Source organism: Budorcas taxicolor, unplaced genomic scaffold (assembly GCF_023091745.1).
Source record: "Budorcas taxicolor isolate Tak-1 unplaced genomic scaffold, Takin1.1 scaffold146, whole genome shotgun sequence".
Taxonomy (NCBI): Eukaryota; Metazoa; Chordata; class Mammalia; order Artiodactyla; family Bovidae; genus Budorcas; species Budorcas taxicolor.
Genome location: NW_026291605.1, coordinates 68607 through 95075, shown reverse-complemented (window position 1 = coordinate 95075; position 26469 = coordinate 68607). Strand labels below are relative to the sequence as shown.

The following is a 26469-nucleotide window of genomic DNA, read 5'->3' as shown; positions in this document are numbered from 1 at the left end:
AAAATAATTTTATGGGTCTTTTATATAAAACTGTTGAATATTTTCTCCAAAAATAGCTTAATAAACTCCAAATGCAGTGAAGGAATTTTCATGAAGAACAAAGCAGTTGGTTTACCTATGTAAATTTCTAGTGCTGGCAGTAACATTAAAATTCCCATTAAACCAGGAAGTCTCAAATTACTGTTCATGCAAAATTCTTTCTTTGGGGAAGAAAAAGGTTTTAGGTAGATAACATTTGTGAAATGCTGGGTTAGACTGAATTCACTACTGGACTGGTTAGTTTTTATTATATCAATGTATATAGTCTTTTGATTCTCAGGGATAACATGTAAATCACTTTGACCACCAAACTCACCTTTAAAAATAGGCCAATTATTATGTGGTTTGGGAAATAATGCCTTAACTATTACTCTTTAAAAATCTTGGTCCAGTTTCTTAAAAGATTGTTTAATTGGTTTGAGGTAGACTTCACTGAGTAAGTGCCCATAGGGCTTTTATGTTTGTTTTAAACAACAACCTTACTGTCCAGTGTGACAGCTTGTGCTTGCTTGATATTTCTGCCTAAATAGAAGACTGTCCCACCTTGGTGCAAAGTGAACTGCCAGCAGACCCACCTTTTTTATGTAGGTATGGGCAAGTTTTTTTTCAAGCAGCCCTTTGATGTGCTCCAGGAAGTACTCTTATTGAAGCCTTCTATTAATCATGCACCATGAAGGGAAGAAGTGAGAGTTTAGCTTTGGAAACAGAGGGCAAAGTTAAAAATCACTATCCTGGAAGTGTTCCTATGGATCAGAACGTTGAACTCTTATATGTATTCCTCTTAAATCTGCCGTAATGAATAGCCCCTAGATAAACAGCAGCCAACTGTTGAGTGGAGTTAGAATTAGCCATTGGATTGTCTGAAGAACATTTGCCAAAAGCAGCTTATTTGGTTATAGCATATTTGATAGTTTGAGATGGTATCTGACAGTAATTGACTGTAGCATAACTTGCTTCTTGAGACTTCCTGAAATGTGCCAGTAATATCAGCTTAAAGGGAGGTGACTGAATTTTTAATCGATAAGTAGGAGGGGAGGCATAGATTAGGTGCAAGTTTAAAAAAAAAAAAAGCCTAAGACATAGCCCTGGTTTTATTCCACATGTATGGAGAATTTCTACAATTTTTCTGTTTCCCAATAGAATTTTTATATTGTTGCCTTTACTAGTTTCCTTCTTGCCATTAACTAAAAGCTCTTCTTAAGGCTATTAAACGTGATTAAAATCAATGTGTAGCTGTTTTAAAAGTCATATCTTTTTCTACTCCACTAATTGTCACACCTTTCTTCTTCCTGTGCAGACTTAGCTTTGGAATCAAACCCATCTGACCACCCAAGGGCAAGCACAATTTTCCTGAGCAAATCTCAAACGGACGGTAAGACGGTGTGCCCCCCTCACCCCCCGAGAAAAAGATTGAAAACTGTCTTTGTGTATTTTAGGAAGATACAGAAAGACACTTAGAATAGCTTAAATATTCTATTTTTTCGTATGTGATAATATTTTAATATGTGATGTTTTATGTTAATATGTGATGATACATGTCTCCTTTAGGTGTTACTGTTTTAATGAGGAGAAACACTTAGACCACCTGTTTATACACTCGGCTGCTGCTTTATCAACACAGTCAGCTCGCCACATGATTTAGCTGTGGTCTGTTTTTCCATGCTACTTTGTCCTTTTCCTCTTGCTCCAAGAGCACGTGAGTTAAAGATGAATGATAGGGTTTAGGTCACAGTTAGGTTTTCATTTAATTAAAAAAAAATCTGTTGTTACGTATGGGAATCGAGTCTTGTGATTTTGGCACCATTTTGCAGTGCTCACCCAGATGAACCTCTCTCACATCCAGATTCCTGTGAATTTTTAAGTTCTTTTAAAAGTTCTTGTGAGAACTTTTAGCTCTTCAGAGTTTTCTCATCCTAATGTAGTGCTGAGCCAGGGTAATCAGAGCAACGTGCCTGCCATATGGGGTTTTCTAGAAGGTTATCCTCAGTATGGGAAACCTTGTATAAATTTCTGGTGTCCTGCTTTAAGATAAGAATCAGAACTGGAAGTTTTTGCACCCCTGCTTGTCTTGCCTGCTTGTCTTCCTTAATATATGTTAAATCCTAGTTTATTTGCTAAAAAGCCATACATGGTCAAGTTTTTCGGTTGTTTATGAGAGCAGGAATACAAGAAGTGAACATTCTATAATATTTGAAGTGATGCAGCACAATAAAAAATAGAGGGTTCTTTTTCTCTCTTGTTTTCATTGGATTACTGGTTTTTATCGAGGGGTCTGTCTCAGGAACAGCCAGAAGGAAGAGGGCCAGGCGAGGGGGCGGGGCGCAGAGCGCTCACCACGCCCTCTCCCTCTCCGAGTGCACCACCTGTTCTCCTGCCTGGGGGCGCCTGCATTTTCTTAAAGTGTGTGTACTTTTGTCTTGAGGCAGTTATTTCTAGTTAGGATTACTGTATTTCTCAGTCTTTTCCAGAGTCATGAGCTACTCACACTGTAGAGAGACGGTGGAGAGAGTAAAAGAAACACAACCCCATGCCCCCGTCTCCTCTGTCTAAAGGAATTCGTGCTTGTGATGCCATGGGAACAAGTGTGGCCTAAGACCCTCTTTGAGCTTATATTCTTCTGGCCTTTGTTGGAGCAAAACAGTTCTGTGTACTTTTGATGTATGTTCAGTGAGGTCAGCACACATGTTAAAGATTATAGATTGCTTTCCAGTGTGTAAAGACCCTGTATTTTTTAACTTGGGTGTTTGAGTAGGTGACCAGTAAGTGGTTCAGGATGCTTCCAGAGACATGGGTGCTTGACCAGAAACTGGTTCTTAGCGTTGTCATCTGTTTATCCTGGTGACTAAAGTACATGTAGAACTAGAAAATACTATATACTGTGCAGCTGGTAAATTTTTTATTAGCTAAATATCTCACCTGGCCTAATTGACTTTGTCCTTTTCTTTTGTAAATGGAAAGTCTTTGATTTGTACCTAATACAGAGTATCTGTTAGGTCAAATAGTAAAACTAAGTTTTCAGATACTATTTATAGGATTCATTTTGCTGGGTGATTTAAATTATATGTTTTGTTGGAAATTATTTTTAAAAATAGAATGAAATTTTAACTCATTGTGTATATTGGTAATCCATCAGATAACTAGTGACTTATTTTTCTATGGTATTTGTATTGGAATTCATCAGTTAATTTTTTTTATTCTTAGTGCGAGAAAAGAGGAAGAGCAACCATTTAAACCATGTAAGTAAATAGTTGAAAAGTTGAGAAATCAATAGTTAATTAAAAGCATGTCTGCCATGATTTCCTAAAAAGTATGATGGATCCAATACTGTTAGCATTGACCTCTTATTTATAAATTTTCTGACTCTCTGGTTCCTAATTATCAAGTGTATTCAGAAAGGTTTTTGACTTAGTAGTTCCCCTTTTTTTAAGGGTCCTGACATTTAAGTTAAATTTCAATAATATGGTTATAGCATAAAGATCGACGTCAAATTCTTTTGCCTTAAATTTTTCATCTGAGTTTTTAACCAGAGTAATAAAAGTGTAATAGGTAATTTAATTTTTAGCACTGTTCATTGACTTCTTGGCACAGCAGGTGAAATCTTAACTTCCTCATCCACTGTGATTCTATTCCCTCCTCCTGTTCCCTTTACATGCATCAGTTTTTATTAAATCAGAATCACTGTTTACAGTATTATGACTAAGCAAGTATTGTTCATTGTTGAGCCATATAGTTCTCTGTGCTGCCTCCTTGTGCACCTTTCATTCTTTTTCTTCAATATTAATGAAATCTAAGCACTTCTGCACTTCTCAGGATAATCCAGTTCTGCTTTTTCTAGCAAACATGATCTCACACAGCCAAACATGGTTGAGTAGCTCCCTGACCAATCTCCCTGTTTTCACAGTCTTCATTTTTTTTCTGTGGAATTAATTTCCTGACTATATTCACTTGCCTGTTTTTTAACAGCTATTTTTTCCCCCAAATGTTGTAACATTTGTCACATGCCTATCAGAAATATTTTCCGTCCACAAAACCGCATCTGTTCCATTTCTTCTTGGAGACACTTTTTGCCAACCTTTTGTCTTCCTACTGCCTGCATGCTAGTGTTTCCTAGACGGGCTCTGTGCCTGTTTTCCTGGGGTGTCTGTGTGAAGTCACCTGGGATCTCACACCACTGCTCTCTCGTGTTGGATCCCCTATGTCCTAGATTCTGTTTCCCTCTGTCTTGTTATACTCCCTTGTTTTCCTGGAGCACATTTTCCTGGAAAAAGGCACATGGGCAAAAATTTTATCAAGACCTAGCCTCTATGAAACTCCTTATATTTGATTAAGTGTAGAATTCTAGGTTGAAACTAATTTTTGCAGTAACAGAGAGGTTTCCCTCTTGTCTTCTCATTTACAGTGTTTCTCTTAAATCTATTGAATTTGATACATTGTATATTACCAAATTAGTCATTTCTCCATTCCTTCCTCCTGTGGAACCTTGTAGTACCTTCTGTCTTTGTGGGGTTTTGAAATTTCATAATATGGCTTGGTATAGACCTTGTCTTTCTATTGGGGCCTTTAAACATACAGAACATCTCTTCTAGTGAATTCTTTTATGTGCGTCTTTGGTATTTTCTTTCTTTTTTTTTTGATTCCTGTTAGTCAGATGTTGAAAATTTTAGAGCAGTATTTCTGCACAGATTTTTTTTCCCCTCCTGTTTTCTGTTTTGTCTTGTCCTACTTCCTGGAGGTTTCCTTGACTCTGCTGTAATCCTTCTATTGAATATATTGTTTTGTCTACCTTATTTTTATAGAGTTCTCTTCCATCCTTTTATTCTTTTTTTCACTGATGCAATTTCTCATCTTTCTGTAGATGTTGAAGATTTTTTTTTAAGTTTTTATTTGCTCCTTCATTTTTATCATTCCTATCGATTTCTTCTTCCTGTTTTGATCTCTGACTGCTTGGAGGTTTCCCTCAAATATGTGATGGTCCCTCACTGTCTGTTAAGATCTAATTGGAAGCATCACTTTGTGAACTCATTAACTGATAGACCTCACTGCAAGGATTTGGTGACCATGCTTCTGGATTCTGAACCTGCCTTGGGTTCTGTAAGACAACATTGGTTTTGTTGTTCCCATCCCAGTTACTCTGTAGGTTCCAAGGTTGTGCTTCCTCTGTTCTGCCATGTCAGGTACCACTCCTTTATCTAGTTTTTTCATCTTTCAAACATCAAAAATCATCTGCTGTTTATCCTGTCTTAGGTATAGCTTTTTTAAAAAATACTTTTATTTCTAATGAGATGATATCTCTGAAAGAAGGGGGAAAGGAAGTAGATTTGTGGTTAGTCCACTCAAAGGTGGATTTATACTTTGAATATAAATTCTAAGTTTAAAAGTTTTAATTCAGTATAATTAACGATACTGATTCAGACAATACTATTATACCTATAATTAGAATACTGTACATTTCTACTAAGGCCTTGATTAAGAATCTTATTCAAACTACTCATCCTGCCACATTGTCCTCCATTAATGTGCAGTAATGTAGACGGAGTAGTTTACACCAGTGCACTTCTTGTTGTTTTAAAGTCAGACATGACTCTTTTGCAACCCCATGGACTGTAGCCCACCAGGCTCGCCTGTCCATGGACTTTTCCAGGCAAGAATACTGGAGTGGGTTGCTATTTCCTTCTCCAGGGGATCTTCCCGACTGAAGAATCAAACCCACGTCTCCTGCATTGGCAGGTGGATTCTTTACCCACTGAGCCACCAGGGAAGCCCCACACTAATGCATAGAGTATTACAAAATTTTAAGTAAAAGTCTTAATAATTATTAATAAACACATCTAAAACTTGTGAAAAGGGGAGGAAAAATGAATTTCAGTGTAATTTTTTTGATGGGTTAAACTCAGAGGCAATAGGCAGGATGGGAAGATTCACTGGGTGGGGGCAGAATTTCAACAGGTGCTTGACTTTTGATGATAAGTTTTTGGGGGGGATTGTTACTTATTAGTCTTCCAGTATGATTATTTTCTAGTCTCTGCCATTAAACCTGAAGTCTACTAAGTAAGCCTTTTCCCTTCTTGTAAAGATTGTAAAAGTCCATCTGTTCTGTCCTTAGCGCTGAATGATGGTAAATACTCTTTCTTCAGTGAACATTAAACTATCAGTGGTGGGTTTTGCTGTTTGATTTTTGTATTTGCATTTTATATCATTAATCTTTGTCAGTGTAGTTTATTGAGGTTTTGAGCCAGCGATGATAAGGCTTTAATCATAAAGGACAGTTACCTTAAATTTTAAAGTGAGATGAGAGGAAAGTAAGCTGTTGGCAGCTAATATATCCAGGCTTTGCTCAGAGGCTTTAATTCTGCCATCCTTTAGTGAATAGTAGACACCGAAGTTTGAATCACTTCAGGAGTAGGCCTGGAGAAGTGTTCACTGTTTCTTTGGTAGGATCTAGCCAGTAGTCTGTAGGTTGCTGATAGACTAAATGAGCCCCCATAGTCTGTAGGGCCACGTCTAATTAAACTTCTTAAATGTTTCAGCACTAATACTTCCAAAGATAAACAGATATAACGCATAATAGAGAAAAAGTTTTAATAGAGAAAAATGGGATAAATATCACCCAAAGCCAAAGCTCTACCAACTAGTCCATATTTTGGTGCATTTTCCTACTATTTTTATTCCCCTCATAGATAGATTTTATAGTTACTGTGTGTAGTGCGTCATACTCTTAACAGTAGTGACCTTTTAAAAGATAACTTCATTTGGAATATAAGCATTTGAATAAATGTTCAGTTTTCACACTGTGTCTCTTTTGAGATTCTAAAATTACACATTAACCAGATAGCTTAAGGAATATATGAGTTTCAGTTTAAATCATTTCTAGCTTGAAGGAGAAATTCCTCCAAATAGTGGTACTTTTCAGGTATGTTATGTCTAGAACGTTTTGTTAATAAAAGAGTAAGTGGCCTTGCCATAAAATACCTAGAAGCAGCAGAATGGTGGTTTATACACCATTTGGATAGTTCTTATTATTGGCTACTGGCAGTGTTCATTTAAATGCTCTGTATTTTAAAGAAACATCGACTAGATTTTCTCCTTGTTTCGCCTTCGATGTACTTGTGGAGGACACTGATAGAGTCTGACAGCATGGTGAAAACTACTTCATATTAATAGGAGGAAGGAAGGCTCATCTGAATTAGTAAACAAAACCCAACAAAACCAAGTGTTAAAATTGTTTGTGTTCTGTGGTATTCAAGAATGCTATTACTTTGAGCTACTGACAGTGACTGGGATTTGATTATTGGCCTTTACTTAAAGGAAGAGAATCGTCCTAACATAGTTTAGGCTATTTTAGTATTTGACTATGGCTGTGTTCTTGGGCTCTTCACAAATAAATGGATACTTCTAAAGTGTTTTAAAGATAGTTTATTCTCTAGAGGGTCTCACAGAGTTCTTTGTCACCTATCCAGCACCACTGCAGATAGTTCTAATGTGTATCATTAGTATGACTTACCTTCCAGTTGTAATTGATCTTAAAAAATTTGTCAAACGCTTGTTGAAGCCTGATTTGTCCCAGATTCTGTGCTCAGCAGCTGGAGTAGGAGGAGTAAGAATCTGTAACCTGGAGGAGCTTGCTTGCTTACTTAGGAGGGGGATACCAGGCAAGCAGTTGAGACCATGTAACAAGTGCTGAATTAGATGTGTAAGTGTGCAGAAAGGGAGAAGTTCGGTGGTGTGGCTGCTGGCCGAGGTATGCTGGAGGTGGATGGGGTCAAGTTTGCTGGGACAAGGAGGAAGAAGAAGCCATTGCAGGCAGAGAGCAGCATGCGCAAGGCAGCAGAGTGCCACGATGAGTGTCAGATAACATGTAGAGTAGAATTAATAAAACTGTGAAATGAGTGGGAAGTATTCTCTGAGGCTGTCACTTGTCTAATATATGGCAGTCTTACTTAAACATGAAATGAAAAGTTCAGTTCTCAGAGCTGCTTTTTCTGTGTCTTGGCTGTGAGAGAATCTTAAAGCTGTTCCCTTTTGTCCTCCAGATAAGGAAACTGAGGCCCAAAGAGATCTATGGCCTCCAGGTCACGGGTGATAGAGCAGCCCCGGCATGCCCAGCCGCTTGTTTCTCACACTGTCTCCCAAACTAGTACATTTATGATTGGCGTTCATTTACTGCAATGAAATGCTCTCACATCGATATTATCTAAAGCAGTGCATTTTATTGTAGTAAATGAATAGAAATAGAAATCTCCGCTGCATTTCATTGCTTGAAGAAGAAACACTGAAATCTTACTATACGCTTTCTGCATTATTATAAAGGCAATTTATAATAGGTGCTTGCCAGGTTCATTTGTGGGTCCTGTATCAAGGGCAGCAGTTTATACCACATTTCTCAGATCTTGCCTGTGGAAGTTAGAGTACAGAGGTTTTCCATGGAGCTGCACATGATGCAACACTCAGCAGTTCATGGAGTGTAAGGAAAATCTTAATGCTTTATCGTTTGACATTTTAACCAAGGAAAAAACACACTTTTATAGGTTTAACTTACTGTGACATTTTCTTCTATCTCCCTTCCCCTTCAGGTATCTCCAGGGCAGCTTACTAAAAAGTATAGCTCATGCTCAACCATATTTCTAGATGACAGCACAGTCAGCCAGCCTAATCTTAGAACCACAATAAAATGGTGAGTACAACTAGGTTGCCAAGGGCTGAGTGACAGACCCCCTTCTTGCTGAAAGCATCCTAGCCATACGTAATTTCATTCATTTGATTTGTCCTTTTCAGTGATTAGGTTAAGAAACTGGTGTCAACTATATGTTGGTTTCAAGGACCTAAATATGAGTCTTCAGTTTCCATTTTTATCATAGAGTACATGATAGAAGGGAAAGTCAGTTAGCAAGTAAGAAATCCCAGGAAAAATGTAAATCTTGTTTGGTGCATTTCTGTTGTTAAGATAGTGTTGAACATAATGAGAAAGAGAGGTACCTTTTTATTGTACGTTTCTAGAAAAAAGTATGTCTTTATGAGTTGGGAGTGTCCTACAACAATGAATACTAGTTTGGAAGCTAACATGAGAAGAAGGAACAGCTTGTCCCCTACTGGCACCAAAGCGAATCTGCAGTTAAATTTAACTGGACTTAGTCAGATTTATCCCACCCTGCATTTTTTTCCTGCAGTATTTCTATATGAAACTTTACTTCTTCCTCTCCCCCAAAGAGGGGGAAAATATATCAAAACTGCTTTAAGGGGCATAGTCTCAAGCTTAATTTCTCCATAGATGAAATTTGTTCAACTGAGATTTTAACTTAATAGACACATTTAATTTTTGTTTATATATGTGTATCTCCGACACACTGTATCAGTCAAAGCAGAGAACAATAAAAGAGATGAAGTTTCAGAAGCAAGGCTGTGGTCAGGCTTATACTTAAGAAGACACGAACAGTGTTACTATGACAAAAACTATTCCTCCATTTCTGGAAGCCCCTCATAGTCCACAATTGGAGATGCACAATTCAGAACGCCCTAATGATGGGAACGTTCAAGTTTATTTAAGAGAGAGAATTAAAAACCCAACAGGATGCAGACCTTCCTGCCTCCGTTGGAGTTGTCCATGGAACATTAACTAATGTCTCCTCAGCATATGAATGTTGACCCTCCAGAACAGTTTGGGAAATGCTATTTGAAAATATTAGTATCCTTATCATTAATTTTACTTTTCTGTCTTAAAAATATAATTAGCTTATAAATTTAATTTCATTTTTAATGTGCAAGGCTTTTTATTTTTTAGCTTTTTAAATGATCAGTAACTTCTACCTTTAATTAAAAACAACCAGTTCACAATCATAATGATGTAACTTTCTTATAATATTAGTTTTGGTCAAATCGTGTTTCAACAAAAACTGAGCCCCATTGCTCTTTAAAGTCCTGAGTTTTGGCATTTCTCTTGAAATAACTGAGTGTTTTTATTCAGCCAAGACACTAAATCTGTGGGTTAAAAAACTACTCTCACTGGGGCTAGACTCACAGCTTCTTTTGAATTCAAAAGAGCCTGATATTCCCGTATATAATTCAGAAGTAGTTTTAAAGATTAACCTTGCTCAGATGAGTAGGTTTCATGCTTTTTATTCTCAAGCTAGTCTTAATGTTTGGAAATACAGTAAATTTTTATCTGATTAAGTTTTAAAAATGACCACTCAGCACATTCGTTATTGGTAAAATAAAGGTTTACGTAGAAAATTGGGGCAAATTGGCTTTTAGGGATGATTTTGAAAAATACCATGGGATTAGTTTTCAGTGGGGTAGGTGAGCCTTATTAGAATCACCTATGCAACTTTTTCAAGATGTATGTCTCTGACACATGAAATCCACCTTTACTCCCTACCTCCAAGACACAGAGTCTGTGGGTCTGTCTGGCTCTCTGTCTTTCCCTCTGTCTCTTTCTCACATACACACACACCCCTTTTGACAAGCTGGGGAATGATGTGTGAGGCATGATTTTATAGACAAAAGTATCCTGAGAGATCCTGATCTTAACCCTAACTCATTCATTCCTAAACTTGGCTGCACGTTGCAGTCACCTGGGGAGCTATAAATACAATCCTGTTGCCCAGGTTGTACCTAATGGAGTTAAATCAGAACATTTTGAAGCAGAAGCCAGGCAGTGTTTAAAGCGTCCTGGGTGATCCCAGTGTGCAGCTGAGCTTGGGAGCCACTCTCTGCTTCAAGGGTAGGAGAAAGAACTACTTCTGATAATTGGTGGGACCTTGAGTAAGTCAATTTTTAGCCTTGATTCCCTTATTTGTAAAATGAGTTAAGTGTCATATAAGGTTCAGTTGCCCTTTTTATCATGTAACTTTTAATTCTGTGACTTTAAAATCAATTTGAAGAAACTTTGAAGCACTATAGAAGTATCCATCTTTGATGCTAACAGTGTTACAGGCCTTTCTGCAAATGCTAAGATTCTATAGACTAGTTACAAAATTCAGATTTGCCTTCTCTCAATTATTTTGAGTTTCATTTTAGATACTGAGAACAAAGGGAAGCAAATAACTTAACCAGAGGACCCCTTAATTGCCTAATACACAGCATCTGTGAATAACTTAGGGCTATAGTAATGTAAAAAGTATTTGAGGACTTGTATCTATTGGTTAGTTAATACTTTATTTAAAATAATCTGGAAATACCTGTCATTAATAGTGTACTGTGCTGTATTGTGCTGCCTTATTAGCAGTGCTTATTTCAGGATAACTAGGCCTATCATCAATTTTGTGACTATAAAATTTTGCTATTAAATTTTCTAATAATTATGTGTGAAAGTGATTTTAAATCCATTTTATTTGGTGTGGAGCACTTGTATTGCTTACTTTTAGAGAAATAATGGAAAATAGACATGTTGGGGGATACTGAACTAAATCAACTGAAATGTAGTGCCTAACAAAAAGCCACAAACAAAATCTGCTGTGCATCTTATATTTAACCATGTGGATAGATGATATAACTTGTATGGGATGAAAGATTCTGCGCATAGAAGGACAAATGACCGGGGAAATATGTAATAATTTAATCAACCCAAACATGTCTTCTAAGAGCACATCTAGCATTTTGGGTCTCCTAATTTTGCTAAAAGCCAAAGAACCTAAAACATGGGGGATAGCACCTATGGGTACTGCTCTGAATTAGAGGATGTGGGGGCCACTGGGCATCTGGAAGGTCTTACCTCTCTGCCAACCCTTTTAAAATGTCCTCAGGCCTAATGTGATAAAAATCAATTATTACAATATATTTTTTTCCTCCACAGTGTGACCTTAGCAATATATTACCACATAAAGAACAGGTGAGCTCTTTTAAAACCTATCTTGTTATTCTAGCTAATTAATTTACACAGTATCAAGTTTAGTGTTAAGTAATAACTATAGACAGTATTTAGAGTAAGCTTTTACTGTTAGAGTGCTTTTATTAGAGTATTGAAGTGAATCATTTATTTCTATTTTGGGACTCTTAACTCTTTAAGTTTTATGTGGTTTATATGGATATTTACTGTATTAGAAATTGAAATTTAAAAATTTAAAAATTAAATCCATTGTATGTTAAACAGGCTTTCCTTAGCACTATTGAAATTTTCAGCTGGATGAAGCTTTGTTGTGAGGTGCTGTCCTGTGCGTCGTAGAGTATTTCACGGCACCCCTGGCCTCTGTTCTCTAGGTGCCAGTGGCACATCCCAGACTGCTCTCCACAGCAGGATACAAAAACTGCCTGCTGAGGGATGAGATCGCCATCTGGTTGGGGACCCCAGTGTTTAACATAAGTCATTTTTTTAAAATGAAAAATAACCATTTTCCTCAACAAAATAGTGGAGAGAAAAGTATCTCATTAATAGGAGAGAGTTGATTCTCATATCAACACTGTCTTCAGTCATTTGCTTTGAAGAAGCAATATGAAGATCCAGCCACATGCAGACATATAGGTGGGAAAAGGTGAATTTTTAAAGCCTTGAGATAATTTGGCATATTCTCTGATACTGTCCCCAAAATCCACATGTGCTGGTTCATTAAATTAGTTAAGATGGAGTTCCAAGTCATTATCAGTGAACTTGAAGTAGATACTATGGTAAATCAATGCCCATTGATCTGTCGTGCATAGAGTGGATCTTTTTATCTGTACATGATTTTATATTATACATTGTCACTGCAAAGTATTGGTTCACATTCCTTTAGACAGTGTCAAAAACTCACTCTTGTTAGTATCACCACCAGTCTTATCAGAAAAGTCTTTAAGTATTGAGAAGTCAAGCTCACCATAAATAAAGCTCACACTAGAAGGTACACGTTTTCCAAAAATCCTGGTATTTTTAGTTTGATGGTTTGAATTTTATCATTGGCAGCAAATAGTTTAGAGTTTTCTTTGAAGTGACAGGCTCACTTTATTCATTTTTGAAAAAATTTGACTGTCGGTGTTTCATGAAAAAAGTGGTTTAAATATGGTGTTCCAGGGGGAAAAAAGTGACTTACCAGTAAGTTACAAGTGCTCTTCCTTAACACAGCCATATTTCAGTATATACAAGTCTTTAATGCATACTTTCCACTTACTCAGAATATGAAAAAGAAGAGTAAAGGTTTAAGAACACTTAATTTTTACTCTTTCATCAAGGATGCTCTTAAGTGAAGCAGATTTTTTACATGCATTTGGCCAGGAATAACTGAATGACTTCTAATTTAGTTTCATACCAGTGCCTTGATTGACACTCAGAAAGGAGCAATTTTACCCACTTTTGCTTTTATACAATCATAGTTAAGTGTCACACAGTGTAAAGGCAGGTGATGTCTTGGTATTCTTATAAAAAACAGTTTTGACTTCTTGGACTTTCAGGCTTTCTGAAGAGGGGCCAGGGGAGATTCCCAGAGGCCTACAGACCACATTTGCAGAACTGCTGTTTAAATGGGCACAGGGTAGTAGTGTGGTGGAATTTAAAATAAAAAGCCTGGTTTCTCTTAAAAGACAATTAACATTTTTAACTCAGATTATTTAAAAGAGACAAGAAGAAATAACAATATAAATATATAATTATATAGATTATATTTATATATAACTATATATTATATAATATATATAATTTATATGTTATATATTATAACATGTTATAATAAATATAAAGAACAAAAGAGGGGGAAAAAACAAAAAAGCATGAATCTCATATTTACATTCATTGAAGTTGGAAGACTTTATTGCCCACTATGGCTACTTTATAAAATGTCCTTATATAATATATTCCAGTGTGAGGTTAGTGCAGTGAAAATGTATTGGTCTACTAACATTGCCTGTTAGAAGGGGTCTGTGCAGGTAAAGGCAACTCTGGCTGATTGTAGAAAAGATTTCATGCAACATGGTGTGCTGAGTGTAAAATACGTCAGAAAACCTTTCTAAGGGCAGAATCCAGGAGAATATGTAAAACTGTTTGCTTTATTGAAGGTTAAGCTTCCTCTACTCCTCTCTCTACTCTTAGCAGATACTTTAAGCCAGTAACTCCTGAATTAATTTTTAAAATACACATTCTTATTTTATAGAGATGCCAATAGATCCTTGGATATTTTTGATGAGAGATCACATCCACTCACAGTAAGTATCACTTTTATTGAAGTTTATTTTTCTATTACAGTTGTGTTTATTTCATGCTTATTTGCTTTGGAATTAATTACTAGAAGAAAATTACTGCCTCCAGCTCGAAGCCAAGATTGTCTTCCTTTTAAGTCTTCTTCCCCCACCCCATGTTATGTCTAGTCATTTTACCAAAGGCATGTTGTGTCAGGGGTGTGACTGATAAAAACCAAGTTGCGCTTTGTATGACGAGTGAGCGGGTAAGTGAATATACCCAAGTAACAGAAAATATAGCTTTTTAAAGGATGATTTTCCATAGCATCACACAATATAAACATTTCCTAACAAATACGTAAGACCTCTAAGGAGAACATTTAAAAAGTGTTTAAAATTTTAAACTAATTAAAATGACAGGGTTTTAAAATTCACTTCTTCAGGCGCTCAGTAGACATGTGTGACTGGTGACTGCTGTGTAAGACAGCAAACTCTTAGAGCCTTCTGGTTACAGGACACTGGAAAGGTGTTTTCATAGTTGACTGCAGAAAAGTATGATGACGTGCAATGATCAGCAAGACTTTTGAGCCTAAAAATAGTTTGCATTTGGTTAGAATTCTTTGGGAAGAAGGTGAAAATAAATTTTCTGAGGTTGTGCCTGCATTTTTCTTTAATGATTGGTAGTGCGTACTGAATCACTATGGTACTTTAGGATCCCATTGTTTATATTTAAAAGACTACAAAACATGTCACTTAGTCAAAATTATTTTAAGTAGCACGTGGGCCCACTTGTGAAGATTGCTGTATTGAGGGTTGCTTTTAAGTATTTTTCTTCATTGGACACTTACATTGTGTTTTTTCTTCTTTCAGCGAGAGAAGGTTCCAGAGGAGTACTTTAAGCATGACCCTGAACACAAGTTCATTTACAGATTTGTTCGTACTCTTTTCAGTGCTGCACAACTGACTGCCGAATGTGCAATAGTGACTTTGGTAATATATTTTTCTCTTTAATATAAGCGTCTCTAGAAGTTTTTTTCTTGTACAGAAGGTATGGGCTTGTTTTTCAGATGAAAGTAGGTTCCTGAAATGATCATCAGAACTTTATGAAAGAGAAATGTATCAAAAGGAAGTAAAATGTACAGATTTGAGCTTTAGTAATCATAATGATTTAAAATGTTGCCACTGCTTTTCTCATCACAAAACAATTGGTGTTAAAGGCAGCAGGAGAGACTTCTGGTTTCTGCTTCCACACCTCAGGACTCATGCACACACAGGGCACAGAGGTACACACTGACAGAGTGTGCCGGGCGGCGGGATGGAGGCAGTCACTCAACTTTCTGGGCCACGGCAGGTGCAGATTCAGTGTGTTCCTTGTCTCAGGCTGTGTTGCCTAGGCAGTTCTAATGTGTGTCTTGATTGAGACCGACTGCCTTCAACTCCCTGTTCTTGGACGATAATGTTAACCATCTCTACTGTCCTCTGGTGCCTGTGTTCGTGAAGGTACCCGGCATTGGGGTGTCAGTAGTGCTTGGAAAGGCTTTACTCAAGTTAGCCTGCCAAGCTCCAGCTGGGTAAGGACCTTTGTGTCATCCATACTGAATTCCTATGGTAAGATTTTATCATTTGAATAATGATAAATAATCATATTCAGCTGAGAGGTAGTTGGGATTGCCTAACTCCTCCCTATAGCAGACCTATAGGGGAAAGTCAGCTGCATGGTCTGGAGGGAAGGAATACGTCCACCACTGCCTGCTCCCCTCCAGGCAGTGTAAGAGAGGCAGCTTCTCCTTTTGCAGAGAGACCCCTCAGTGGGCACCAGGTCAGACACAGGCCTTTTCTTGGAGCTGGCAGGCCATTTGCAGTACTTAGTTAGCATGTGCTTGAGAGAGGCAGGAGTGGCGCTGGCACGTGGAGAGCTGGGAAATGCAGGAGGAGAGTATGTGGGTTGGAAGAGGGGCATTTCTTTGTAGACAAGTTAAGCCCAATGAACCTGTGAAACAGCAGAGTGACAGTGTCTAGCAGTCATTTGCCTGTATGGGATTGGAGCCTGAAGCTGAGCGAGAGGCAGGGAATTACGTATAGCTGTTCAAATGCAGAGAAAGTATGCGAAATAAAGATTGGGGAGATAGATCTGTGGGGACCATCAGCACTTACAGACACATCCCCAGAGGAGTAGCCGGAGTGGTAGGCAACCCAGAAGAGAATCAGAAGAGATGCCAGGGGAGATTGAAGAAGGAGAGCATGGTGCACAGGATGAGTGCTGCCAAGGAGTTCCTCGGGGCATAAGTACGCACCAAATAGCTGCCTGCATCACGGTTCTAAGTGCTGGGGATAGAGGAGAGTCCTTGCCTTTATGAAGTAAGTATAGCAGACATAAACAAAGGGTGTTTGTTTTTTTTGTATTGTCTTAAGTTTTTATTGGATTATGGTTGATTTACAGTGTTGTGTTAGTATCAGGTGTACAGCAGAGTATAAGACTTTTTAAAAATGAGTATTTTTTAAAAGATGACTATTTCAAGTAGTAGTGAAAGCTAGAAAGAGAAAGCAAGGTAAAGGGATAAAGAGATTAGAGAGGCTTCCCTGGTGGCTCAGATAGTAAACAATCTGCCTGCAGTGCAGGAGACCCAGGTTCAATGCCTGGTTTGGGAAGATCCCCTGGAGAAGGGAGTGGCAACCCACTGCAATATTCTTGCCTGGAAAATTCCCCATGGACAGAGGAGCCAGACCGGTCCATGGGGTCACACAGTCGGACACGACTGAGCGACTTAACGCATGCACGCTAGAAAGACCTGGAAGAGCCTCTTCACAGAGGTGAGATTTGAACCAGGACCTGGCTGGGCTGAGGAAGATGAGGGGTGCTGATCCCACAGGCAGAGGGGCAGAGCACAAGGCACTGAGACAGAACCAGCAAGGTGGCCACTGTGATCAGAGTAGGGAGAGAGGGAGAGCACAGGTGAGGTCACAGAAGGACGATGGCATCTCACGCAGGGCCTCGTAACGTGTGGGCCACAGAAGTTATCTGTTTGATGGGAACGCCCTGGCAGATGTTGAGCAGGCCTGTGAAGTGCACTTAATCTAAGAGGCTCTCCTGGCTGCTCTGGGAACAGACTGTGGTTGGCAGTCAGTGGAAGCAGAGAAGTGAGGAGGCAGTGGCAGTGATACAAGTCAGAAGTGACGGACAGAAGGGCAGCGCCATCAGTTGACCAGTGAAAGCGGAGATAAGAATTCCGAACAGATTGGAGTGAGATAGCTCAAGTGGAGGTTTTTGGTCCCGGCAGCCAGGCGTGTGGCAGTGTCTTGAGCTCTGAGGGCAGGCCTGGGGAGTGGGGCGCTGTGATGAAGAGCTCTGGTGGTTTGTTACGAAGGCAGCAGTGACTCTGCCTGAGTAGTTTCGGTGGAGCAGTGGTGGCCAGGGGCAGACTAAAGTGGGATGAGGAGAGGATGGGTCATGAGGAGCCAGCCTTGGGACATTTCCTGAGGGAAGTGTTCTAAGGGGTGGTGAGGGATGGGCTGAGAATATGTAAGAGAACATTGGAGAAAATCTCTTGACAGAGGGGGTTGTTCAAGAAGAGGTGAATTGTGGGAACAGTGTTCTGCAGAAATGAGAGATGGGACTGACTTCATTCATAGAAGAGTTAGCTTCAGGAAAAAGAGATGTCACTTCCCCTGGGTCTGCCTTTAGTAAAGGTGAGAGGAAACTGAGGGATTGCCCCTAAGGTTGAACTGCCTCTATTAGTGCCATAAAGTAGAGAGGTGGACCCTGTAGGGAGATTCGTTCTTAGTACTGGAGCATGCTGAGTTCTCCGGGGAACAGGGGCAGAATTTCACTAAGGGTATATAATCTCAGTAACCATGTTTGAAACACAGTTGAGTCTGGAGAGCTTTGGCAGATTTGAGCTGTCAATCTGATAACATTCTGATAAAAACTGGACGTTTTTCTTTTTGTCAAATGGCATATATTCTCTTCTGCAGAGGTAACACCATCACAACTTATGTCTTTAATCTTTACTCAGCTGTTAACTTGGTCTGGTTCTTTATAGAATAGCCATTTGACACATATAAAAGAAGCCATGAAGTCATCCCACAAACTACCTGGCAGATTTAGAGGAGCCCCAGCGATTTAGACACTGGCAGCTCTTAACCACCTTAGAACCAAACAAATTGACGAAGTTGCAGAATACGTAAGACGAATTAGGAAATAATGGAGATGTGAGAAATAGGGGATATGAAAAAAAAGCTCTTTGTATGCATGAGTCTTCCTTTGAAAGGCACCAAATGTGGTAATAATGTAAAGCTGCTTTGTACTGCCTGTCCTGCTGTGCCACACAGCAGCCACTGGGAGGCTCTCTTCACCAGTTACCATCTTCAAATTCATCCTCTGAAGAGAAGATAAAGAACTGCTCAGTCTTACCAGAGTTTTACATACTCAAGCTTTATGTAAAATTGCCACTTACCCACCACCAGTATGGTAGGTACATTGCACACGGTACGCACTCAAGCATTTACTGAACGGTTGAACTGATGCTGGGCTATATGTGCTGCCTTTTACAAGTGGGAAAGTAATAACACAATGCCTGTCTTTAGAATGCCCTATGCTGAGACGTCCTTTCATTCCTGTGACCAAAACTGGGTTGGAAATTCACATGGGCAGAGTAGAAATACCAGACTAACAGAAATATCTGCCTTACAACTGTGACCTGGCCTTTGGCCTTGGCCGGCCGAGCAAAAGTCTCTGTAGAACCAAAGAATAAAAGACATGTTAAAAACAGATGAAATCTATCATTCCTAATAATTCTTATCACAGCCCTTAAACTGAACTAAAATCAAAGATCAGTCCTCTACTTTTGCAGGTTTACTTAGAAAGGCTTTTAACTTATGCTGAGATCGACATTTGCCCCACTAACTGGAAAAGAATTGTTTTGGGAGCCATTCTTCTTGCCTCCAAGGTTTGGGACGATCAGGCTGTTTGGAATGTGGACTACTGCCAGATCCTCAAGGACATTACAGTTGAGGACATGTGAGTTTGTAAGGTTACGGTGAACTGTCTAACCATTTTCCAATACCTCATTTGCTCCCATAAAGTTTACATCTTGAGAAATGGTACATTTTAAGAAAGGTTACATTGCGCACAGAGCTGAATTAGGTATAAATATAAAATTAGACTTCTGTCTAGCTGTAGTATAACCATTTGTATTTCCCATCATTAATTAGTTAAATCTTGGTATGTTGTTATTGTAATACTCTGCTTGATAAATTGAAATTACTTTTCTGGTGGTTTTTGCCAAACATTTTACAAGCTCACTACCAGAACAACATGATGCAGTAAATAATTCCACATCTTTCTTAAAGCTGTCTACCAGGTCCAGTCCGTTTTAAGAGGCACATGTCTGGCCTTGGAAGTTAAGTGGTCACTGCTGAGGTCTTAGCATCTCCAGACTACTGAGAGGTTATAACTTCAACTTGAGTCACACATTGTACGTTTGTTTTTGGAGGTCTTTTCTTCTTTTGTAATCTGAGGTTGTATCTAAGGTTCTATTGTTACAGAAACCATGATGTACAGATAACCACACGGAAAGGTTTCAGATCTCTGTGTTCTGTCTCCTCCACTGTTAGGAGTGTCCCCCATGTTTAGAAATAGAGGTCTGCTGAATTAGAAAAGTCCTTTGTTCAGGTACCCCGGGAAGTGTCACTGGGGCCTTACCCGGGGCACTCAGCAACCACAGCAGCACCTGATGGGGCCTTGGGGAGTTCCTCACAGATGGCATGCTCACATGGGCATGAAACATCAGGCTTCCAGTCTGGCTGCGGGGAAGGCCCTGAGGGTGGGAGGCAGCAGGAACCAGAGAGGTGTTTGCAGCAGACTCTAGAAGTGCTCACTTAACAGCGAAAATGTCCTTGTGGGTGGCATTTAGGAAAACGTAAAGATGTACCTCTTTATTATGCCGAACAGCAGAGGACGATCAAGGTCATGGCAGGCAGTGGCAAGAGTTTGTTTTTGTTACCTTTGCCCCTGACTCTTAATTCAGAATTACCAAAGTGCATGTTTACAACTGAAGCAAATAAGCTTGTGACTAAGAGAAGGGACCAGTGATTGTTGGTAGCTGTCAAAGTGACTTTTAGTGAAAATGTCCACTTTGGTGATAAAAAGTGTCATGGTGATGTTGCTGGTAGCCACCTTAGTATTACAGCAGATAATTCGAGATAAGTAGAAGTACTTTTGGAAGTTGTAGAAACTAAAGTGACATTGAGCACCACTATCATCCATCTTTAAACTGGTTCCTTGAAGGAAGGAGAATGTGTAATCATAAGCACCAGGCCTGCCATGATGGCAGCTGAAATTTTCTCAGAACCTACAACTAAGCATGGGGGCTCTGGGTCCAATTACAGCATCAGAGAACATGCAGGGAAGCGTGTGGGTGTTCATAGCTGTGAGCCCAGTAGCACCGATGGCAGTGTCTAGCTACAGGAAGAAGCTAACTGTAAACAGCACTTTTCTGTGTAAAACAGCATCACCAGGAGCTGTGTTCATAATAGGCTGCTTTTGTTTATGATCTTTGGAAACTGGAAAGCATTACAACCAAGTGTGCAAGTCACATTTGTCTCATCCCCCTGCTGTTGGCTGCTGTTTGTAATGGTCTCATTTTGAGTCTAAATTGAAAAATTGGCATCTATCAGCTTTTCCTTAAAAGTTTTCTAACATCCATGTATCTTGTTTGAATATATCTCCCTTCAAAAGAGTAAGTTAAACTGAGCAGCTGCTGTTGAGAAAATTTGCTGTGCCTATAAATGGCATGCTCTTCAGTCATCTAGTCATTTAAACCACCACCAAAAACGCAGAAGATGCGCATTCTGTAGGCCTAATGCTTTTCAGTAAGTAAAGCTCTGTTAATAGACATGTTAATCCTATGAAGTACTGTATTTCCACACAATTAAAATGTATTAGTGGAAGAGAATATAAAAGGGATAGTGAAGTGCATTTATTCCTGTAGTAAATTAAGTCCTGATTAGCTGATTATCAAAACATTATCTGATTTACATTTCTATAGGCTTAATTTTGGAGGTAGGTTCAGTTAGGTTTAAAGTTCAACAAATGAGAAACCTCTTTTCTGCTCACACTCTGCTGTCCACACAGGAGAACATCAAGCATTTGATGACTTAGCCAATGGATAAAATATTAACACTTTAAAACCAGGAAACAAATATATTGAAAAATAAGTCACTCTCATTTGTCTGGGTATTTATCATTTTTATGTAATTAATTCTTTAAAGTGATTGCTATGAAAATGGTAAGACTCCGATTTTCTTTACTTAAATATTAGACAAGCAAATGACTGTGTATGGTCCCATAGCAAAGACCTGGCTCCCAGCACCCTACTTTCCCACTTCATTGAATTCGCCCCCTGCGTGCATATGCACCTTCTGTCCTAGCCAGGGGCGACCGATGGAGCACAGGGGAAACTGCGCCATCAGAGGTCATATGCTGAAGTGCATTTAATCTAGCCAAGACGTCTACCCTTAATCCTGCTGCCTCCCATAGCTTAAAAAGTGTATCCCGTCCTATCCCAGGAACACCTTCTCATCCTACTGGGGTTAAGAGGAACAGAAACTTGCATTCTGCCCTTTGCCACGGTCCCCTGCACTGGGGCAGGGGGAGGGGATTCCCTTTCCCATCGAGTGTAGCTTATTTATTTATTTATCTGAGATGAATCCTTGTTGCCTCAAGAGTCTTCTCCCTTCAGAGATAATAGCAGTGGCTCTCCATGGCTCCATTTGTTGCCGTGGTGATGTGCTTACTCCTTTTGTTGGCGTGTCTCTACTTCAATAAGCCCCTTCCTGTTATCGGCCCGGTGAAAATGTCTGCAAGTTCTCCAGAGCTAATAAACAGCATACATCATTCCTTTCATCTGATGACTATAGCGGGGCCTTGTGAGTGAGCGTGGAGCATGAATGCACGGCTGCACTAATGGAACTCTGAAGAATGAGCCCCCGAGTCAGCAGCACGGGTGCATAAGAGGGCCGTAACCTCTCCCCCCTTGTCCCAAACTCAAAGTGCCAGGACGCAGAAAGAACCACAAATAGCTGTACCTTGTGTGAACATTAGTGTATTAATCCAGCTGGGGAGCCATTATTTGTTTCAAAACAGTATTTAGAGCTGTTGTAGTGGCTCAGAATGGGGTTTCTGGAGATAGCCCAGTTGACTAAAATTGTCCTATGTTGGTTTTGTCTTGTCCTCCTCCCCCAGGAATGAGATGGAAAGGCACTTTCTGGAGCTCCTTCAGTTTAATATTAACGTTCCCGCCAGTGTTTATGCCAAATACTACTTTGACCTTCGCTCCTTAGCAGATGACAACAACCTGAATTTTCTATTTGCTCCTCTTAGCAAAGAAAGAGCACAGAACCTAGAGGTAAGACTGTGGAATCACTAACTGGGTTTTCTGTCAGCCACCAAAGCCAGCATCTGTGGCTAACTTACACTAAGCAGTGACTATTAAAAGGAACAGCTGTTAAATTAACAGTTTGAAGAGCTTATTAACCCGTTGGCATCTTATTCCCTGTGTCTTTTATGGGTTAGGGATCTCACATTATTTAAAAAAAAAAAAATTAGGTATTCTCTTCTGGAACCATAATTCAGAATGTTTTAAATCAGATTTAATCTGTTCTTAATGGTTTTCCATTTGAATCTCCACACTTACTGGAGAAGGGAATGGCAACCCACTTCAGTAGTCTTGCCTGGGGAATCCCATGGACGGAGAAGCCTGGTGGGCTACAGTCCACGGGGTTGCAAAGAGTCGGACATGACTGAGCGACTTAACTTTCATTTACATATAACCATAACAGGCATTTACATATAACCATACAGGCATAATTTCTTTATAATTGTATCCCTAAATCATATGTACATTGATAATCTACTTACCACTCTTAACTGTCTTAGCTTGCTCTGTGTGTGTGTGTGTGTGTGTGTGTGTGTGTGTATATATCACAGTTCAGTCCCATGAGTTTATTAGACCAGAAGCATCAGTGGCTAACCTGCAAGACCTGTACTTGGAAATTACAATGTGGGTTCAGAAACTGGATGTAGAAAGTACGTGGGTTTTTAATGGAAATGGTAACATACATGGGATGAAGTAATTTGTAGTGGTGATTTGAAGAGTAGTTTGAAGTAGCTTGTGATTTCTGGTGCGTATACAGCAAACTGAAATGAATACATATAAAACTGACACTTTTTCTGGTACCTTGGTACTTTAGAATAAGACGTTTTTCCATGGTAATTGACCTGCATGTGAAATAGCACCTTGTAGTGCTTCATCACCAGACCTTTCTTGCCTTCAACACACATCTACCTCATTAAAATTTTCTTAGAGTGTGTAGTAAGTAATGAAGACTGAATAGAAGTTGAATAGCTGGGTAAACACTGATTTTGCTCAGGTGTGTTCATTATGTTTAAGGATCTAGTATACAGGTAACATCATATTGCTGTAAGATGGGGCCTATTTTGGAAACGCAGTTTTTAAGTAAGTTCCTCCCTGCCCCAGCAATCTCATCATAGCCCTTCAAGGATATTACCTTAGGGAATCAGCAGTGTAGATACGAGCTATCCAGAGTAGCAGTAACTGTGAGCCTGAATGAATGCAGATGTGTGGTTTATCAATGATGCTTTCTTTTTTTAAGGTTGGAACTTTTTTTCCCCCTAATTATACCTATGTTCTATCTGATTGACTTTTTTAGGCCATCTCCAGATTGTGTGAAGACAAATACAAAGACTTATGCAGAGTTGCTGTGAGAAGGTCTTTCAGCGCTGATAATTTCATTGGTATTCAGCGCTCCAACGCCATCCTCTCATAAACAGAGAGAGGTGAGGGGTTGTAACATCATGAACCCCTTGTAACAATGACTGGAGAAATACCACCTCTCCTACTCAGAAACCAGCAAAGTTAGTATTTCACCTAACAGAAAGACACTGAATTCAAGAGACTCACGGACAGCAACGATTATGGTCATAGGAAAAAACTGGACCTTGTCAATGCAACACACTCTTCTGTCCTTTCTAATGTAAACAGAGTTACAAAAACCACTCCAAAGCTAAAAGCTCCCAACCCACCCACAGATATTTGCTTACTATGTAGGCCGATAACTGTGAACTATGTGAGGGTTTTTTTTTAATAGTTTAAATTTTTAGACTTTAAAGACACTAACTATAGAACTTTTACTTTTTCCTATTTTTCTTGCCCATATTGCTGCATATTCCTTTAGAATCAATGCAGTATTACTATTCAAACATGGGACTCCTAACAACTCATAAAGCCACTTAGGAACAGACTGTTGTAGCATTGTTAGGTTTTGAAGGATTCTTCCTCCCTACTATTTCATTGAAGCTGCTAGTCATTTTTGGCAATCAGTTTAAACCAAAAAGCTGCTGAATAACACTTGTCATTCAGATTTTTTGCAAGCACTACTTATTAGCATATTAGCATGTTTGGGATCATAAGCAGAAAGTATGTTGTTACCTACATCTATTGGGTCCGTGCTGCGTTTCTTAACTCTAATGGTGCTTCTCATTTTCTGATGATTTTCCTCTTTGTTAAATACTTGTATCAAAGGATATTTTCATAATTCCAGCCAACCTGTTAGCCCAGGAATAAGCAGATAGTGAAATAGAAGGTGTCCCGAAAGTCTTGGTGCAATTTTAAGCTTTAATACAGTGTGCTTGGATGCTCCAAGACACTGCTGCAGAAGTATAAATGCTACAGACACAAAACATCACTTGAAAGTGTACTTGAATTTCTTCTAAACTCATTTAATTTTGTAAATCTTAGATGTTAAGCTTTTGATTTTAATTTTTTGTTTCAGCCCCTCTTGACGATGGCAAACAATGGGCTGAAACAAAAAATTAAAATTAAGAGCTTAATGTTTAAAATTTACAAAACAATGAATTTAGAAGAAATTCAAGTAAACTCTCAGGTGATGTTTTATAAGTTTGTAGCATTTATACTTCTACAAGTATCAGAGCTTCAAATTGCACAGAGACTTCAGGAGGATATCTTGTATCTTTATAGACCTGGCCGCCTCTTTTTAAAATAGTCCTTTGCCTGGCTGGGCTGTTTCTCTGCTTGAGCACCTAAGTTTCTTTTTTCTAGGTTTGGTAAAGGAATTGTGAACAGTAGCATTAATTCTCCTGTAATAAATTGGAAGGAATTGGACCCTAATAGTAGTGATAGGAAAGTGAGTGATGTGAAACAGCGTTTCTATGCTGTGTGTTGACCTGGCTGTAGGTGTGTTCTGTTACTTGAGGAAAGATAAATCTTAGGAACCCTTACCTCAGGCTGTTTAAAACACAGGGTACCACTTAGCCACCAGGAAGCCCATTTAAAAGACAGGGAGGTCCAGTAATCAGTCTTTTAGGAAATTGGTAATGATGTCACCTAAACTTGAAACATTAAAAGAAAAAAAAAAGTGTTCTCAGCTATGTAAAGTCTTTCTCCTCCCACCTTCTCAAATGTAATCCTAGGAATTTTGCCTGTAAACAAAGCATTTCTGGGCCAGAAATACTTTCTCTCTTTATAGCAAGGCTTTGCATTATATTGAGTGCCACAGGTTCCATCATTTTTAAAGGACAGAGACATAAATGATAAATAATGGATATAAAATATTACAATCTACCACCTCAAAAAATACTGTTTATGGAGCTTGGAGATTCAAGTATTGATTGCAGTTTTATTTTGAAAAGAATGCTACAACTTACGTGGTTTTTCTTCCTCATGTTTATATTAAAAGAAAAGCTAATAAACTCTATTTTAATTAAAATACATGGCTGCTGTGTAACTTCTCACTGTTAACATATTATGGTTCTGCCTAGCTCAAATGTTTTCAATCAGTTCTGATAGGCCTTAAAGCATTTTCCGACTTACCATTCAAAAGTTGTTTTGACCGTTGCCTTTAGTTAAGAGGTAGGCATTTATTCCTTTTGCTTATGTTCTTTTCAACCAGAAGATAATTTAGTACACTTAAAACCACTGGCTGTAGTGCTCAGTGGTATAGTGCATTAGATGGCACTTTGGAATTGTGTGTTATTGTACCAGAAGGAAAAAGCACATTGGAAGATAAAAGGTAAAACACAGAAAGAAAGGAATTACAGAAATACTGTTGAATCAGAACATGAGTTATTTGAGGATTTTCAAGCCATTGAACAGGAAAGAAAATGGAAGAAGAGGAAGTAGAATTGCGGTTATAAAGAGGGTGACTTAAACAAGCCATGTAATATACCAAATCACCATAAGGTTTCTTTAAGACCCTAGTCACCGCACTCGAACAATATTCCATCACTCCTGATAGTATTGCTGTGTTTTCATCCACCTT

The 26469-nt window shown here is 38.9% G+C and overlaps 1 protein-coding gene across 1 annotated transcript in view; it reads left to right on the top strand.

Moving 5' to 3' along the window:
* LOC128071106 (cyclin-Y-like protein 1) overlaps positions 1-25773 on the top strand; it is a 35160-nt gene extending 9387 nt beyond the window's left edge. Inside the window, exons 2-10 of the mRNA XM_052664071.1 lie at positions 1337-1411; positions 3241-3275; positions 8610-8710; positions 11825-11860; positions 14088-14139; positions 14983-15102; positions 18963-19129; positions 22355-22517; positions 23842-25773. Coding sequence (XP_052520031.1) covers positions 1337-1411; positions 3241-3275; positions 8610-8710; positions 11825-11860; positions 14088-14139; positions 14983-15102; positions 18963-19129; positions 22355-22517; positions 23842-23958 — 866 coding nt within the window. The 3' untranslated portion in view covers positions 23959-25773. The remainder of the gene's footprint in view (positions 1-1336; positions 1412-3240; positions 3276-8609; positions 8711-11824; positions 11861-14087; positions 14140-14982; positions 15103-18962; positions 19130-22354; positions 22518-23841) is intronic.
* The last annotated feature ends 696 nt before the right edge of the window (positions 25774-26469 follow it).